General features: G+C 44.1%; 1 protein-coding gene across 1 annotated transcript in view; it reads left to right on the top strand.

Annotated features, from left to right (window-relative positions):
• LOC124545621 (glucose dehydrogenase [FAD, quinone]-like) overlaps positions 1–19,976 on the top strand; it is a 127,962-nt gene that overhangs the window by 6,205 nt on the left and 101,781 nt on the right. Inside the window, exon 2 of the mRNA XM_047124603.1 lies at positions 17,158–17,299. Coding sequence (XP_046980559.1) covers positions 17,158–17,299 — 142 coding nt within the window. The remainder of the gene's footprint in view (positions 1–17,157; positions 17,300–19,976) is intronic.

The raw sequence follows: 19,976 nt of genomic DNA, 5'->3' as shown, positions 1-19,976 counted from the left end.
TCCCCCATTCGGATCTCCGGGCGGGGACTACTCAAGAGGATGTCGTTATCAGGAGAAAGAAAACTGGCGTTCTACGGATCGGAGCATGGAATGTCAGATCCCTTAATCGGGCAGGTAGGTTAGAAAATTTAAAAAGGGAAATGGATAGGTTGAAGTTAGATATAGTGGGAATTAGTGAAGTTCGGTGGCAGGAGGAACAAGACTTCTGGTCAGGTGACTACAGGGTTATAAACACAAAATCAAATAAGGGTAATGCAGGAGTAGGTTTAATAATGAATAGGAAAATAGGAATGCGGGTAAGCTACTACAAACAGCATAGTGAACGCATTATTGTGGCCAAGATAGATACGAAGCCCACACCTACTACAGTAGTACAAGTTTATATGCCAACTGGCTCTGCAGATGACGAAGAAATTGAAGAAAAGTATGATGAAATAAAAGAAATTATTCAGATTGTGACGGGAGACGAAAATTTAATAGTCATGGGTGACTGGAATTCGAGTTTAGGAAAAGGGAGAGAAGGAAACATAGTAGGTGAATATGGATTGGGGCTAAGAAATGAAAGAGGAAGCCGCCTGGTAGAATTTTGCATAGAGCACAACATAATCATAACTAACACTTGGTTTAAGAATCATGAAATAAAGTTGTATACATGGAATAACCCTGGAGATACTAAAAGGTATCAGATAGATTATATAATGGTAAGACAGAGATTTAGGAACCAGGTTTTAAATTGTAAGACATTTCCAGGGGCAGATGTGGACTGTGACCACAATCTATTGGGTATGACCTGTAGATTAAAACTGAAGAAACTGCCAAAAATGTGGGAATTTAAGGAGATGGGACCTGGATAAACTGAAAGAACCAGAGGTTGTACAGAGTTTCAGGGAGAGCATAAGGGAACAATTGACAGGAATGGGGGAAAGAAATACAGTAGAAGAAGAATGGGCAGCTTTGAGGGATGAAGTAGTGAAGGCAGCAGAGGATCAAGTAGGTAAAAAGACGAGGGCTAGTAGAATTCCTCGGGTAACAGAAGAAATATTGAATTTAATTGATGAAAGGAGAAAATTTAAAAATGCAGTAAATGAAGCAGGCAAAAAGGAATACAAACGTCTCAAAAATGAGATCGACAGGAAGTGCAAAATGGCTAAGCAGGGATGGCTAGAGGACAAATGTAAGGATGTAGAGGCCTATCTCACTAAGGGTAAGATAGATACTGCCTACAGGAAAATTAAAGAGACCTTTGGAGGTAAGAGAACGACTTGTATGAATATCAAGAGCTCAGATGGAAACCCAGTTCTAAGCAAAAAAGGGAAAGCAGAAAGGTGGAAGGAGTATATAGAGGGTCTATACAAGGGTGATGTACTTGAGGACAATATTATGGAAATGTAAGAGGATGTAGATGAAGATGAAATGGGAGACATGATACTGCGTGAAGAGTTTGACAGAGCACTGAAAGACCTGAGTCGAAACAAGGCCCCCGGAGTAGACAACATTCCATTAGAACTACTGACGGCCTTGGGAGAGCCAGTCCTGACGAAACTCTACCATCTGGTGAGCAATATGTATGAAACAGGCGAAATACCCTCAGACTTCAAGAAGAATATAATAATTCCAATCCCAAAGACATTCCGCATGTCAGCACGTTGTAGGTGTCGCCACCGGCGCCAACCTTGTGTGAATGCTCTGAAAAGCTAATAATTTGCGTATCACAGCATCTTCTTCTTGTCGGTTAAATTTCACGTCTGTAGCACGTCATCTTCGTGGTGTAGCAGTTTTAATGGCCAGTAGTGTATGTTTCGTTGCCAGGTTTCCCGTTTTTCCTGTTCGCATTCTTGTCATATTTCTTTCAGGATTGTTTGTCCACTACAGTACGTTTTAAATGGCTTGTAGTAACCCGTCTGTCACTCAACTCAGTGAATTAATTGAAACATTTGGCATGAACTAGGCACTTAAAAATAAAGTATTCTATGGTTTTAACCCCCCCCCCCCCCCCCCATGAACCATGGACCTTGCCGTTGGTGGGGAGGCTTGCGTGCCTCAGCGATACAGATAGCCGTACCGTAGGTGCAACCACAACGGAGGGGTATCTGTTGAGAGGCCAGACAAACGTGTGGTTCCTGAAGAGGGGCAGCAGCCTTTTCAGTAGTTGCAAGGGCAACAGTCTGGATGATTGATCTGGCCTTGTAAGAATAACCAAAACGGCCTTGCTGTGCTGGTACTGCAAACGGCTGAAAGCAAGGGGAAACCACAGCCGTAATTTCTCCTGAGGACATGCAGCTTTACTGTATGATTAAATGATGATGGCGTCCTCTTGGGTAAAATATTCCGGAGGTAAAATAGTCCCCCATTCGAAACAAGGCCCCCGGGGTAGACAACATTCCATTAGAACTACTGACGGCCTTGGGAGAGCCAGTCCTGACGAAACTCTACCATCTGGTGAGCAAGATGTATGAAACAGGCGAAATACCCTCAGACTTCAAGAAGAATATAATAATTCCAATCCCAAAGAAAGCAGGTGTTGACAGATATGAAAATTACCGAACTATCAGTTTAATCAGTCACAGCTGCAAAATACTAACACGAATTCTTTACAGACGAATGGAAAAACTAGTAGAAGCCAACCTCGGGGAAAATCAGTTTGGATTCCGTAGAAACACTGCAACACGTGAGGCAATACTGACCTTACGACTTATCTTAGAAGAAAGATTAAGGAAAGGCAAACCTACGTTTCTAGCATTTGTAGACTTAGAGAAAGCTTTTGACAATGTTGACTGGAATACTCTCTTTCAAATTCTGAAGGTGGCAGGGGCAAAACACAGGGAGCGAAAGGCTATTTACAATTTGTACAGAAACCAGATGGCAGTTATAAGAGTCGAGGGACATGAAAGGGAAGCAGTGGTTGGGAAGGGTGTAAGACAGGGTTGTAGCCTCTCCCCAATGTTATTCAATCTGTATATTGAGCAAGCAGTAAAGGAAACAAAAGAAAAATTTGGAGTAGGTATTAAAATTCATAGAGAAGAAATAAAAACTTTGAGGTTCGCCGATGACATTGTAATTCTGTCAGAGACAGCAAAGGACTTGGAGGAGCAGTTGAATGGAATGGACAGTGTCTTGAAAGGAGGATATAAGGTGAACATCAACAAAAGCAAAACGAGGATAATGGAATGTAGTCTAATTAAGTCGGGTGATGCTGAGGGAATTAGATTAGGAAATGAGACACTTAAAGTAGTAAAGGAGTTTTGCTATTTGGGGAGCAAAATAATTGATGATGGTCGAAGTAGAGAGGATATAAAATGTAGGCTGGCAATGGTAAAGAAAGCGTTTCTGAAGAAGAGAAATTTGTTAACATCCAGTATTGATTTAAGTGTCAGGAAGTCATTTCTGAAAGTATTCGTATGGAGTGTAGCCATGTATGGAAGTGAAACATGGACGATAAATAGTTTGGACAAGAAGAGAATAGAAGCTTTCGAAATGTGGTGCTACAGAAGAATGCTGAAGATTAGATGGGTAGATCACATAACTAATGAGGAAGTATTGAATAGGATTGGGGAGACGTTTGTGGCAGAACTTGACCAGAAGAAGGGATCGGTTGGTAGGACATGTTCTGAGGCATCAAGGGATCACCAATTTAGTATTGGAGGGCAGCATGGAGGGTAAAAATCGTAGAGGGAGACCAAGAGATGAATACACTAAGCAGATTCAGAAGGATGTAGGTTGCAGTAGGTACTGGGAGATGAAAAAGCTTGCACAGGATAGAGTAGCATGGAGAGCTGCATCAAACCAGTCTCAGGGCTGAAGACCACAACAACAACATGGTTTGAAACGGAACGGAACACATATTTATGGAGGCAAGTGCGATATAATGTGCCGTGCTTAGGCACACGAGTAGTATGGGTGCTGATGCAGAAAGGGAAAGTAGTGAGCAGGTAGGCATGTGCCAAAAAACATTCGGGAAGCCACGTTAAGTCTTTGTACGTGTCGCCCGCCTACGAACCGTTCATCGCCCTGGGCTGGGAGTTGACGATCCAGCCAACCTTGCACGCGTACAAAATACCAAAATCCGCTAAAACCCAAGCCAACGCATCATAGTGCTGCAATTAATTGGGTATGTGCTGTGTAATTTTAAAAGTGCTTACTAAATTCAAGACAAACAGCAAAGATAGTCGGTCTCCCAGCAGGCCATCTGGTAAGATTAATTGTTTGTTTTTATTGGCCTCCAGAGTTTGTACGCTGTTTAGTCATCGAGAACACGTGTTTGTATAAAATACATAGTTCTACTGAAAGGATACAGAAATGAGTATTTTCAGAATTGAATGCTCAAGCCATCAATATTTTCCCTACAATAACTGTTTCACATATAAAATGAGAACCAAACTAAACATTTATATTGTCAACTCACACTATTTCTTAAATTTAATGATTAGTGATACATATAAACGAATAGATGAGTGCTACAGGTTTTTCCCTGCACGCTTAAGAAAATTGACAGTCTGTTTAGACAAACGAATGTCTTTAGAAACCAAAAGAGAAGACGCTGCTTGAGGAAGGAGGTAATTGATTCTCATCAAAGTCTTCAGAAATTCCTATCGTTCAGTGTCAAATGTGGAACACGATAACAAGATGTGGTTTACATTAACTTCTGACGCGGAATCGCAAGGGAGTCATAAATGTTGGTACTGCACAGGTGAACAGGAAACGAAGCATGGTTAATGAATGTTAAATGAATGTCTAAAGATGGCAGAAATCGTAAATCTGTATAAATGTGTCATCGTAAACCACGGCCTTGTAGGAATTTGAGGCTATCGTGTCGCACAGTATCCACCTTTCGATTGTTGACATACATTCCACATCCCTTGCCATCGCAGATTTCTGTGGTGCTTGACTTTACGCAAGTAGTCTGTTCAAGTTATTTCCAAATCGAGAACAGTTCCTATAGATGGAGCTTACTTCTCTAGGACGTCAGATTCCTTATTATAGCGGATACCAGCGTGGGAATGCACGCACAGCTGAATAATTGTCTGCCCTCTCCAGTTATAGTGAAAATATTCCAGTACCACATTCAAAATATAATGGTTGCTTGCTCTACCCATAAGAAGTCAGACGAAGTGGTTTCTGCCCCACATTCCAATGTTGCCAGGTGTATCAAAGATGGCGGCGATGACGTCATACAAGATGGCCACCTGTAGACTTGGCAACAGTGCATGACATCATCCAACATGGCGGATTTTGGCGGGAAGTTTGAAATTTGGCAGTAAGTTTGAAATCTGGCGGGAAGATAGGGCAATTGGGCTACCTCCACTAACCTAAACCTCCAAAAAAATTGGCGGGAAATTCAAATTCCAGCAGGATAATGCGTCACACCGCGAAAATGGCGGGAAAATTCACCAATTGGGCTACCTCAACTACCCTCAGCCCCTCCCTAAGAAAATTGGTGGGAAATTCAAATTCCAACAGGATAATGCACCACACCACTCTTATCTCTACTAAGCAAAGAAAATCTCAGGAAAATAGCTCACTTGGCCTACCTCCACTGACCTAAGTCACCTGAGCGCCACCTCTTCCTGTGAACTGGCACCAACTTTTAATTTTTGCAGTAAACAAAATTCAATCCCCATATGTTTACTAAGCTAACAGAATGGTATGAAAGAAAAGACACTTTACTAATCACAGTCGCCAGACTGCCACCACCTCCTAAGGATTTAAGCAATTCCATGCAGGTGTGTTCACCACAAGGTCGGGACTCAAACTGACTTAGTACACATCGCCACCACCAGAGGGCACTCTCATTTGAATGTAATCCAAGATGGTGACACCATGAGGTCTGGATAACAACTGAATTAGTACACAGCACCACCGCTAGAGGGTGCTCTCCTTATGTCAAATCCTGACCTAAGTACCATTATTAAAGATGACGGCAGCCACTGTGTTCACAGCCCAAATGCCTTAGTTCATACCGTTAACACCAGAGGACGACACCGTGACATCTAGTGATAACACAAGATCATCTGCTCTCTATCGCGTGCACGTTATAACTGAACACACGCTGCACCACCGGCCCGCGTGCGTCTGACCTCTTATGTCACATACCCTCAGCCACCACCTCCACACACGCACCAGACACAGTCTCCTGTAAATATGCCAACACTCACATTGCACATCTAACCTATCAGTAACCTAAGTACTTAATTAGATTTCGATTTTAATCACATACAGTAATTCAATTTACTATTTCAATATTCAATGATCAAATTAGAAGTTCTACACTTCCTTACTACCAGCGCGGCGTTCAGTCATGACCTAGCATCCCCCCCCCCCCCCCCCCAGCCCTACAATGCGGCACTCCTATTGGCCATGTGATTCGACTTCATATAGGTACCAAAGATTCAACTACTTTTCAATGTCCAGACCACCACGACCTCCTAGGAACAGGCGAAAAGTTTGAATTCTGGCAGTAAAGAAAGCTCAATCGCGCTTTCGCTACCAACTTAAGAAAATTGGGGGGAAAGAAAGGACACTTATACTAACCTCATCCACCCGACCGCCAATTCCTCCTAGGATCCGGCGCCAAGTGTGAATTTTGCCAGTAAACAAAGCTCACTTGCGTTTTTGCTACCAATATAAGAAAATTTCTGCCAACGAAGCTCACCACTACCACTAACCTAAGTCAGAAGACTGCCACCTTTTGCTAGGGGCGGGTGGTAAAAGGACTCAGCTCACACTAGGCTGATGGAGAGAGGAAGGACTATACTTTATTTATTTGGGAGCAATTTATTTAGGGATGGAGTATATGTATCGCAGAACACACGCTCTGACATGCCCCACAGCATACAGACAGGCAAACTACTTCTACATAACTCATGTATAAAGCTCTACACACACTCTTGCTAATTGTAAACCGTCAAAAATAACACATTGCACAACCTATAGACATGCAAACCACTCATAAACAATGCAGAGCATTTACGTCCAGATAACCAAACAACTCTTAAATTGTTAAAATAATAATCCATGTAAAAGACTCTGCTTGCTCATGACCAACTATCGAAATCATACACCAGCCTTTATTTAAACAATTAGAGGCAACACCACCATCAAGTGTATTCGCCACTGAGTTCATAGCCCAACTGACTTGGTTCATAACGATGCCACTAGAGGACGCTGTAGCACCGCAAGTACCGTAATCTAAGATGGCGCCACCTAGTAGGTTCACCACAAGCTCCAGACCCCAACTGGCATAGTACATTTCCGTGCCGTCAGAGGATCCCACAGTGACACCAACTGAGGATGCAAGTACAATTATCCAGCATGGCAGCAAACAGTGTGTTCTTCATGACGTCTAATAGTACGACCAGCAGAGGATGCTAGCACCCCTTTCGTGACGTAAACCAAGATGGTGAGGAAAAACGATTCAGCCTGCTCTGGTCTGCTGGGGAGAGTAAGAGTTGACAGCACTCTGTTTTGAAACAACTTATTTAACGATAAAGTATATCTATTTCACTATAAAAAAAACACCCACCCAGAAGTGCCTAGGGCCATGTTGCACAGTCCACAAACACGCAACCAACTCATAATTTCAGTACACAATAGCAAACAGCTCCTAAATTACGCAGCACATTGATGTGTAGACACGCTAAGTACTCGTAAACTGTCCAAATAGCGCATATCACAGCCTACAGACCTGCTCGCAAAATAATGCAATCAACACGCGCAGGCACAGTCCACTGCCCCCTGTCCATTAGGGTACACAGGAGTTAGCGATAAGTGACGCATCCCTCAGATGTCAAACCGTGCAGAGCCCCTGCTCGGCTTCTGAAAGCATGAGGTGGTGGCACCCCCATTCATACGTAACACGTGAGAAATTCTTATCCAAATATGTGTTCACCTACACACACTTGCTGATGTGATCGGATTGGAGTGCAACAGCGAGCTGCAGCCGAACGCAGACCAGAGTTGTATGTAGGTGCCGTTAATGACCGGGCGTTTATTTACTCTATACCCTCACTCTAACTGCAGTCTGGCGAAGACGCTGCAGAATCCCGTTCCACAATAGCAGAGCCTGCTTTCTTCTTAGCGATTCTAACAGACCATACGTCACGTTTAACTCATGCTTCACCACGCATAGCTACATACCATCACAAACGCACCTAGCAATGTTATCAATTTTAAACACCACTCACATTGCTATCTAAAATAATAACCAAGTCTAACTCTACTAAATTCCATAGCCCCCCCTCCAGAAATAGTTAACACTCGCTTTCTTATTGTATCAGCTCGCATGCACGGAAATTCTTACCCTAACAGAATGTGTTTACTAAAATATCGCCGATTGCAGTCTCCCCAGCGCTCCTAACGTCTTACCCTTCCAAATTTCAACATACGCAAACGTTCCCTCCACTATGTAGAGACTCCTATATCACAGCACAAACGATGTCAATGAATCGAGCATTATGATTGGCTCTTACCGAACTTATACGCCGAATTACTTATGCCGCCGATATCGAAGCACCATCCACCTATTCTTTTTTGGACTTCCAGAGGTTATTTTACACAGATCGTTAAATTTCATTGACAGTTAAACCCGCAAAATTGTCTCCACCTTATCTGATACATACCAGACTGACAAAAATATTTGAAGCCCGGAATATATTTACCAATGTAACTACAATTAAATATAACCGTTGATGCTACAGTCAGACACCAATCATTGTACACGTAATGTCTGCTCTTGACGACTGTGCTTCAGTATCTATAGCTCTTATAATTTTCCACCTAAAAACTCTCTCTCATACCCTTATCTTTATCCTTGTGCTCAGTCTATACGTCCCTCATGATAGGACACACAGTCATCCTCTCTAGTCATGCCATAACATAAACGATATTAACTTTACAATTCAATAGATACACATTTTAAACAATGTAAGCCACACTAACTTTACAAAACAATGTATATACATTTTACAGAAACAGTGCAGTTATCTTTTATACCTGTATAGCACCAGTAAAATTACATATTTCGTGAATAAGTGTTTGCCAATGATACGAAATTATACTGACCCAAAACCAACGATTCGTGTGCATGTGTCTTAAGTTTTTCTTGCGAGTCCTACCACCATGTCATAGACGTAATCGACCAGATGTTAAAGCAGAAAACTCTATCCCAGCAGCTACTGCATTTTACTGTCACAAGCGGTCTTCGTTCTACAGGTGCACATAAGTATCCATGTGGAATGCTATACCCACTTTACAAATCGAGGTATGACATTACCTCTGAATGAGGTGGTGTTTTCTGGGCAAATACCATGACAGTGATCGTACGAATACATATTATCAGCCAACGATACAACCTCGCGATAAAATCAATGAACTTTGGAAGTCATTCTGCTAAGGAACATGGTATGTAAGACGTATTTGCGACTCCCTCAAACGTATAATTCTATACTATTTCCATTGCATTCTGTCTCGAGACCATATCAGACATTTCACGATATATACACTGAGTTATAGGCGATGACTGATTGACAAGGAGCACAAACAGTAGTAGTAGATGATGCGAAGATTGAGGTCCTAAGGGGAAAAATGTGCACTAGCTTCTCAGATCTCTTGTGTTACACTATATGTTAGAAATTATGTCCATCATTTGGAATGAGGTCTTTCTATTCAAGCACATACTTGCGTAGCCTCACACCCACATTTGAATCATATTTCAGGAACTCTCATATCTCTAATGAGTCAACTTCCTCGAACCTGTCTGCTACAGTAAAATTACAACATCCTTTTAGTCACACCCTACACATCCTGCAGTCGCACCCATTTCCACAGCTTTCCATAAGTGTTCAGTCCAATTTAAGTCGGAACTCAGCAGAAGTCAGAGAAACACATACCCAAGACATTCCGCACTCCATGTAGAACCAGAACGAGCAGAGTTATTGCAACAGGAGCATGTTTTGGCCATTCGACGGAAATGCGCGCAATGTCCTATGTCCCCAAACTAAATACAAGTACTACACATCCGCGTCCATTCAGATCAATCGTCCAGACATGATATCATCATTATTCTCTACCTCTGCAACATAGAAAAATTACCGACTATAAAAGCTCATCCTATTTACAAGTCACCTAGGAACCGGTGTGTGTGCAGTTACCTATAGCTGCGGTGGGCCTCCACCACGGAGAAAGAAATTTCACAATACTTCCCCAGAATGGCGTAGTGTGCAGCCATCCAAACATTCCTAACGGTGTACCCATATACTCACATCAAACTGCAACATCTACTGCAGCTGTCTGTATGACACGATTGTATTAAATATAGAGGATCCGCAGAGACCACTTTAAATTTTATTCACTTATACTCTAGATGAATGATCGTATGAGACGCTCCCTCTGGTCCTGTTTAGCCGCTTCAAACACTTTTTTTCTAACACGCTTTTGTACAACACCAAACATTTCCTTTTTTCTGCCGTGACCTCGATGCCTGTATCACGTTCTAAACTGACTTTAAGGTGCCATGATCGACGGCCTCTCACAGAAAGCTAGTCATCGCACAGTGTAAATAATTTTATTTCTGTAACTACGATAATACGCGACACACAGTGGATGATTTTAAATACAAGACATTTATAGCATAAGGAAAGCAGAAGACTTTGGCTGCGTTGAGGAGAGTTTCCAAACTGGTGTCCAAAAGCTATTGACGACCACTACATTTAAACTCTTCTGTCACAATGAAAGAATAGATGATGGTTCTGTGTTCCATTTCAAGTGATTCCTCATTTTGCACTCATGTAAGCAATCACTGTTTTAGCTACTAGCAACACCCAGAAGCTGTCACCCATCCATGAAACTCATTCCTCAGCTCAAACAAGACTTGTCAGTCAATCATTACACAGTAACCAACAGCGCACCAATGCACGGATGGGATGGAACAGACACTGTTGTACTGTAATATTAAGCAACAGAGTTGATAGCGCGAACAATTTTAGCAATTTTACACTAACTCCAACACCAGCCAATCAAATGATAGCATGTTTCCCCAATTTCAAAATCACAGCCAAACAAACACTTCTCTACTTTGCGAGTATAATTGCAAACATGGATAGATCACTGCTCAGTGCACCCATTAACTCTTAATTCTCGTGATGACTGGGTGTTGTGTGATGTCCTTAGGTTAGTTAGGTTTAAGTAGTTCTAAGTTCTAGGGGACTGATAACCATAGATGTTAAGTCCCATAGTGCTCAGAGCCATTTGAACCATTTTTTTCTTAATTCTCGAACACATAAATCATCAAATTATACGAGACAGCACTCTACATATCTCTATCACCTTAAGCACAGTGTTCAATTTATGATCTATCTCTCAGCATATGGTAGTCACAGAGCATTCTCCCCATCTTAGGGTAAAAGACCGACCTCACACAGTCATTGACCTACCCACCCTGCAGCACTGTTAGAGAATTAATCTCCAAGCGATTAGAAAAAGAGCGCTACAATCCATGTCTCGTGAATGAATATAGCTTTCCAAGTCCGAACCCATCCAAGTGCATGAGATTTATAGAGATGTGACCATGTCAGGGAGCTTAGCACTCCTTATCCATGTATAGTAACAGATTTCAAAGTGCCGTAATAGCATACAGTTAAGAAGAACAAGAAAATACTTATTTTTATACAGGATGGAGTTCAAGACGAATCGAGTTGGACACATTTTTCCTAAATCAACCAAGCTATCGACTCTAAATTATTGTTCTAGAGTCTAGGATCTGTACCTGTAAGGCATTGGTACGATGGAGAACATAAACACACACACACACTCCTAACACTACAACGCTCTGCACTTAAAATCGGGCTATAATGTTAGATAGAATCCTTTCTGACCTATCAGACATACATCCTTCTTCACACTTTCTCTACGCTGAACTACCTTATCGAATGGTAAAACATTTGCTTTGCATGATATGAGCGCCATATAGCTTTGCAGAGACGTATTGTGTCCAATGTTCACATCCAATCACGGTTCAGGAGTTAAACAATGCCTGCATAAGGCCTACATAAAATGATAGTTAGATAGTTAGTAGCGGGGGGGGGGGGGGGGGGCGGCGGGGGGGATCATCCTACAAGGAGGAAACAGATACACGCATAGCAGCAAGTCATTCTGTCACGTCACTAACTCTGTAAACAGCGAATCAGTCGGGCAAGTGTGTACACAGGGATTGCAGCGCATCACAAGCTCTTACCACTAAGTTAGTTATGACCCTGAAGTCTCGATTTTACACCCAAGATGCCTTAGGGGCAATTGCATAAATCAAAGCTCCTTTTGAGCAGTTCATCAAATTTCTTCACACATGAGATAGAAGTCCTCTGATGACCGACAGGTTTACTGTTAACGACCACAAGGAGACAGTGCTTTAAAAAACATACAGAACACGTAGCTGTATACGAGTAGAATGCAGGCTATGTCATGTGACTGATGCATCCGAAATCACTGGTACCTCAATAGACATACAGTATAATGCAGTCTCAATGGGAAAAAAATTACTGCCTCCCTTATTCCGTTCGCTTTGATGTCAACGTTTTCTGCAATTCCTCCTGTTGCAGCATATCTGGTCCCATATACAAATTGTTCAGTGTGAACTAGAAGATAGCAAAGTACTTCCTCATTTTCACCGCATTATGCTCTATATTAGGTCAATTTATACCTATTCCCTCGTCACTTTTCGCAATTGTATTAATTTGAGGGCAGATCTATAAATGCGATCATGACATAACATCTCGTTCTGTGCTCTAAAATTGATTGTAAATGTAGCACAACTGCCACCACCTAGCATAAATGCATTGATCAGGACGTGTAATGTAGCACTGCACTCGACTGTATCCAGACACCTCCACATTCGGAGAGCATTTGCTCTGCGGAGTACGGTACTTCAGCACTACAGCGTCCTTTAGTGGCATCAATATGAACTAAGTCAGTTGGGCTATGAACTCAGTGGCGAATACACTTGGTGGTGGTGTTGCCTCTAATTGTTTAAATAAAGGCTGGTGTATAATTTCGATAGTTGACGATTAGCAAGCAGAGTCTTTTACATGGATTATTATTTTAACAATTTAAGAGTTGTTTGGTTATCTGGACGTAAATGCTCTGCATTGTTTATGAGTGGTTTGCATGTCTATAGGTTGTGCAATGTGTTATTTTTGACGGTTTACAATTAGCAAGAGTGTGTGTAGAGCTTTATATGTGAGTCATGTAGAAGTAGTTTGCCTGTTTGTATGCTGTGGGGCTTGTCAGAGCGTGTGTTCTGCGATACATATACTCCATCCCTAAATAAATTGCTCCCAAATAAATAAAGTATAGTCCTTCCTCTCTCCATCAGCCTAGTGTGAGCTGAGTCCTTTTACCACCCGCCCCTAGCAAAAGGTAGCAGTCTTCTGACTTAGGTTAGTGGTAGTGGTGAGCTTCGTTGGCAGCAATTTTCTTATGTTGGTAGCAAAAACGCAAGTGAGCTTTGTTTACTGGCAAAATTCACACTTGGCGCCGGATCCTACGAGGAATTGGCGGTCGGGTGGATGAGGTTAGTACAAGTGTCCTTTCTTTCCCCCCAATTTTCTTAAGTTGGTAGCGAAAGAGCAATTGACCTTTCTTTACTGCCAGAATTCAAACTTTGTGCCGGTTTCTAGGAGGACATGGCAGTCTGGAGCTTGAAAAGTAGTTGAAACTTTTTATGCCTATATGAAGTCGAATCACATGGCTAATAGGAGTGCCGCATTGTAGGGCTGGAGGGGCTAGGTCATGACTGAATGCCGCGCTGATAGTAGGAATATGTAGAACTTCTAATTAGATCATTGAATATTGAAATTGTTAATTGAATTACTGAATATGATTAAAATTTAAATTAATTAAGTACTTAGGTAACTGATAGGTTAGATGTGTGACGTGAGTGTTAGCATATTTACAAAAGACTGTTCGGTGCATGTATGGAGGTGGTGGCCGAGGGTGTGTGACATACACTCCCGGAAATAGAAAAAAGAACACATTGACACCGGTGTGTCAGACCCACCATACTTGCTCCGGACACTGCGAGAGGGCTGTACAAGCAATGATCACACGCACGGCACAGCGGACACACCAGGAACCGCGGTGTTGGCCGTCGAATGGCGCTAGCTGCGCAGCATTTGTGCACCCCCGCCGTCAGTGTCAGCCAGTTTGCCGTTGCATACGGAGCTCCATCGCAGTCTTTAACACTGGTAGCATGCCGCGACAGCGTGGACGTGAACCGTATGTGCAGTTGACGGACTTTGAGCGAGGGCGTATAGTGGGCATGCGGGAGGCCGGGTGGACGTACCGCCGAATTGCTCAACACGTGGGGCGTGAGGTCTCCACAGTACATCGATGTTGTCGCCAGTGGTCGGCGGAAGGTGCACGTGCCCGTCGACCTGGGACCGGACCGCAGCGACGCACGGATGCACGCCAAGACCGTAGGATCCTACGCAGTGCCGTAGGGGACCGCACCGCCACTTCCCAGCAAATTAGGGACACTGTTGCTCCTGGGGTATCGGCGAGGACCATTCGCAACCGTCTCCATGAAGCTGGGCTACGGTCCCGCACACCGTTAGGCCGTCTTCCGCTCGCGCCCCAACATCGTGCAGCCCGCCTCCAGTGGTGTCGCGACAGGCGTGAATGGACGGACGAATGGAGACATGTCGTCTTCAGCGATGAGAGTCGCTTCTGCCTTGGTGCCAATGATGGTCGTATGCGTGTTTGGCGCCGTGCAGGTGAGCGCCACAATCAGGACTGCATACGACCGAGGCACACAGGGCCAACACCCGGCATCATGGTGTGGGGAGCGATCTCCTACACTGGCCGTACACCACTGGTGATCGTCGAGGGGACACTGAATAGTGCACGGTACATCCAAACCGTCATCGAACCCATCGTTCTACCATTCCTAGACCGGCAAGGGAACTTGCTGTTCCAACAGGACAATGCACGTCCGCATGTATCCCGTGCCACCCAACGTGCTCTAGAAGGTGTAAGTCAACTACCCTGGCCAGCAAGATCTCCGGATCTGTCCCCCATTGAGCATGTTTGGGACTGGATGAAGCGTCGTCTCACGCGGTCTGCACGTCCAGCACGAACGCTGGTCCAACTGAGGCGCCAGGTGGAAATGGCATGGCAAGCCGTTCCACAGGACTACATCCAGCATCTCTACGATCGTCTCCATGGGAGAATAGCAGCCTGCATTGCTGCGAAAGGTGGATATACACTGTACTAGTGCCGACATTGTGCATGCTCTGTTGCCTGTGTCTATGTGCCTGTGGTTCTGTCAGTGTGATCATGTGATGTATCTGACCCCAGGAATGTGTCAATAAAGTTTCCCCTTCCTGGGACAATGAATTCACGGTGTTCTTATTTCAATTTCCAGGAGTGTAAGTGGTCGGATGCCTGCTGGCTGGTGGGGCGGCACGGGCCCGGTTATAACGTGCATGCGATAGAGAGCAGATGATCTTGCGTCATGACCAGACGTCGCAGTGGTGTCCTCTGGTGTTGACGATATGAACTGAGTCAGTTTGGCTATAGAGCTAACAGTGAACACAGTGGCTGCTGTCATCTTGAATAACGGTACTTGCGTCATAATCCGACATAAGGAGAGCGCCCTCTAGCGGTGGCGCTGTATACCAATTCAGTTGGAGTCCATACCTGGTGGTGTCACTATCTTGGATTACGTCATAGATGTGAGTGCTCTCTGGTGGTAGCAACGTGTATTACACCAGTTGGAGTCCTAATCTTGTGGTGAACACACTTGCACGGAATTGTTTAAATCCTTAGGAGGTGGTGGCAGTCTGGCGACTGAGGGTAATAAAGTGTCTTCTTTCATGCCATTTTGGTAGCTTAGTAAACATATGGGAATTGAATTTTGTTTACCACAAAAATTAAAAGTTGGTGCCAGTTCGTAGGAAGAGGTGGTGGTCGGGTGACTTAGGTTAGTGGAGGTAGGCCAAGTGAGCTATTTTCCTGAGATTTTCTTTGCTTAGTAGAGATAAGAGTGGTGTGGTGCATTATCCTGTTGGAATCTGAACTTCCCACCATTGTTCTTGGGGAGGTCGTTAGGTTAGTGAAGGTAGCCCAAATGGTCTGTTTTCCCGCCATTTTCGAGGTGTGACTCATTATCCTGCTGGAATCTGAATTTCCCGCAAAATTTTTTTGGAGGGTTAGGTTAGTGGAGGCAGCCCAATTGCCCTATCTTCCCACCACAATTCAAACTTCCTGCCAAAATCCGTCATCTTGGATGATCTCACACACTGTTATGAAGTATACAGGCCGCCATCTTGGATGACGTCATCGCCGCCATCTTGGATACATATGGCAACAACGGAATGTGGGGCAGAAACCGCTTTGTGCGACTACTCCCATAGTCGGTGTTGAATACTTTTAAGAACACTGGCATTCAGCCTGCTTGTCTTATTATAGTAACAGACTGGAATTGCACAGCTGAGTGTGTGAAAATCGTATTCAAATAAATGCAAATGTAAAGAACATTGCATAGAATGCATTACAGGATATGAAGAGTTAAAGCTTGTGCAGACGGCCGAAATTTTAGTTCTTCTCTTTGGGGTATTTTGTGATTGGTAAACTCAGTCTCTACTCTTATAGACATGACTTTCCACGGTCAGTCCTTGAAAGAAAAATTTATCTGTGGACATTTCACTTCCAATGCTTAAGGGCATCTCTCCTGGCTCCACTAAAAGAGTAGTTCATATGAAATGGTAACAGACATTGCCTCAAAACTGTGCCTACAAATTGCGTCAAAAATTTCTTTTTGTATTATCACTCGTGTCACAATGTCTACACCTTCGTGTCGACGATGGTGCCGACCGGTGCGTTAAATCTCTAAGATGCTGCCAATGTGCCAATGGGGCAATGAAAAACTAAGAATTATTTGTGATGTGTGTGTGTGTGTGTGTGTGTGTGTGTGTGTGTATGTGTGTGTGTCAGTACTTGAATGTGTGTATGATGAGCAAAAGCAGTCTAATGGTATGCAAACTGTGGCGGTTTGTTGCCTTCTGTAGAGTGTAATGTTGTACTCTGCTGTGCGTGGAACTTGTTGGCTACCGGTTGACCGACGCCGTGTGACGCTGCGCAGGCGACGGTGCGCGGCGGCCGGCGGTGGAGCGCGGAGCGCGCCTACCTGCGGCCGGCGCTGGGCAGGCCCAACCTGCGCGTCCTCACCGGGGCGACGGCCACCCGGCTCATCATCGACCCGGCCACCAACTCCACGCGCGGCGTCTGCTTCGTACGGGGCGGACGTGCGCAGGTACGTCGACCCCATTCTGTGTCATCTACAAGGTATTACATCTACATCTACAATTATACTCCGCAAGCCACCCAACGGTGTGTGGCGTAAGGCACTTTACGTGCCACTGTCATTACCTCACTTTCCTGTTCCACTCGCGTATGGTTCGCGGGAAGAACGACTGCCGGAAAGCCTCCGCGCGCGCTCGAATCTCTCTAATTTTACATTCGCGATCTCCTTTGGAGGTATAAGTAGGCGGAAGCAATATATTCGATACCTCATCCAGAAACGCACCCTCTCGAAACCTGGACAGCAAGCTACACCGCTATGCAGAGCGCCTCTCTTGCAGATTCTGCCACTCGAGTTTCCTAAACAACTCCTTAACGCTATCACGCTTACTAAATAAGTCTGTGACGAAACGCGCTGCTGTTCTTTGGATCTTCTCTATCTCCTCTGTCAACCCGACCTGGTACGGATCCCACACTGATGAGCAATACTCAAGTATAGGTCGAACGAGTGTTTTGTAAGCCGCCTCCTTTGTTGATGGACTACATTTTCTAAGGACTCTACCAATGAATCTCAACCTGGCATCCGCCTTAACAACAATTAATTTTATATGATCATTCCACTTCAAATCGTTCCGTACGGATACTCCCAGATATTTTACAGAAGTAAGTGCTACCAGTATTTGTTCCGCTATCATATAATCATACAATAAAGTATCCTTCTTTCTATGTATTCGCAATACACTATATTTGTCTATGTCAATTGTCAGTTGCCACTCCCTGCACCAAGTGCCTATCCGCTGCAGATCTTCCTGCATTTCGCTGCAATTTTCTAATGCTGTAACTTCTCTGTATACTACAGCATCATCCGCTAAAAGCCGCATGGAACTTCCGACACTATCTACTAGGTCATTTATATACAGGGTGGTCAGAATATGTGTGAAATGCTTGTAGGGATGTTACAGGGCAGGTTTTACTGAGGCATAAATGTTAAGAAAAAAATTCGATACGTTGCTCCATTTCCGAGTTATTTAGCGTAGAATGTAGCCAATCGGGGCGTCGCGCGCTCACATTCAAGTGGCCTGCCAGGGGCGGTGCTGCCCAACGAGTGCTTTGTCTCGTGAGCTGAAACTTGAATTTACGCGCGCGACGATCTGATTGGCTAACTTCAATGCGAAATAACCCGGAAACTGCGCAACGTATCGAATTTTTTTCGTAACATTCGTATCTCAGTACAACCTGCCCTGCAACATCCCTACAAGCGTTTCAGACATTTTCTGACCACACTGTATATAGTGTAAAAAGCAATGGTCGCATAACACTCCCCTGTGACATACCAGAGGTTACTTTAACGTCTGTAGAGGTCTCTCCATTGAGAACAACATGCTGTGTTCTGTTTGCTAAAAACTCTTCAATCCAGGCACACAGCTGGTCTGATATTCCGTAGGCTCTTACTTTCTCTATCAGGAGACAGTGCGGAACTGTATCGAACGCCTTCCGGAAGTCAAGGAAAATGGCATCTACCTGCGAGCCTGTATCTAATATTTTCTGGGTCTCATGAACAAATAAAGCGAGTTGGGTCTCACACGATCGCTGTTTCCGGAATCCATGTTGGTTCGTACAGAGTAGATTCTGGGTTTCCAGAAAAGACATGATACGCGAGCAAAAAACATGTTCTAAAATTCTACAACAGATCGATGTCAGAGATATAGGCCTATAGTTTTGCGCATCTGCTCGTCGACCCTTCTTGAAAAATGGAACTACCTGTGCTCTTTTCCAATCATTTGGAACCTTCCGTTCCTCTAGAGACTTGCGGTACGCGGCTGTTAGAAGGGGGGCAAGTTCTTTCGCGTACTCTGGGTAGAATCGAATTGGTATCCCGTCAGGTCCAGTGGACTTTCCTCTGTTGAGTGATTTCAGTTGCTTTGGTTGGTTCAAATGGCTCTGAGCACTAGGGGACTTAACATCTGTGGTCATCAGTCCCCTAGAACTTAGAGCCACTTAAACCTAACTAACCTAAGGACATCACACACATCCATGCCCGAGGCAGGATTCGAACCTGCGACCGTAGCAGTCGCGCGGTTCCGGACTGAGCGCCTAGAACCGCTATACCACCGCGGCTGGCTCAATTGCTTTTCTATTGCTTGGACACTTATTTCGATGTCAGCCATTTTTTCGTTCGTGCGAGGATTTAGAGAAGGAAGTGCAGTGCGGTGTTCCTCTGTGAAACAGCTTGGAAAAAGGTGTTTAGTATTTCAGCTTTACGCGTGTCATCCTCTGTTTCAATGCCATCATCATTCCGGAGTGTCTGGACATGCTGTTTCGATCCACTTACTCATTTAACGTAAGACCAGAACTTCCTAAGATTTTCTGTCAAGTCGGTACATAGAATTTTACTTTCGAATTCGATGAACGCTGCACGCATATCCCTCATTACGCTAACTTCGACATCGTTTACCTTCTGTTTGTATAGTGTGCTAAGTTTTTTATTTTTGACTGTATGCACCGGTACCCCGCACCGTAACCTCTGAAGAAAAAAAATTCTTACCCGCAGATTTTGAGATGTGGTATGATAGAACATCATTTTTCTTTTATACTTTTACCAGAAGTGCCGGCCGAAGTGGCCGTGCAGTTAAAGGCGCTGCAGTCTGGAACCGCAAGACCGCTACGGTCGCAGGTTCGAATCCTGCCTC

Source organism: Schistocerca americana, chromosome 1 (assembly GCF_021461395.2).
Source record: "Schistocerca americana isolate TAMUIC-IGC-003095 chromosome 1, iqSchAmer2.1, whole genome shotgun sequence".
Lineage (NCBI taxonomy): Eukaryota > Metazoa > Arthropoda > Insecta > Orthoptera > Acrididae > Schistocerca > Schistocerca americana.
The sequence above is the reverse complement of the archived record's forward strand: the minus strand, read 5'-3'. Positions and strand labels throughout refer to the sequence as shown.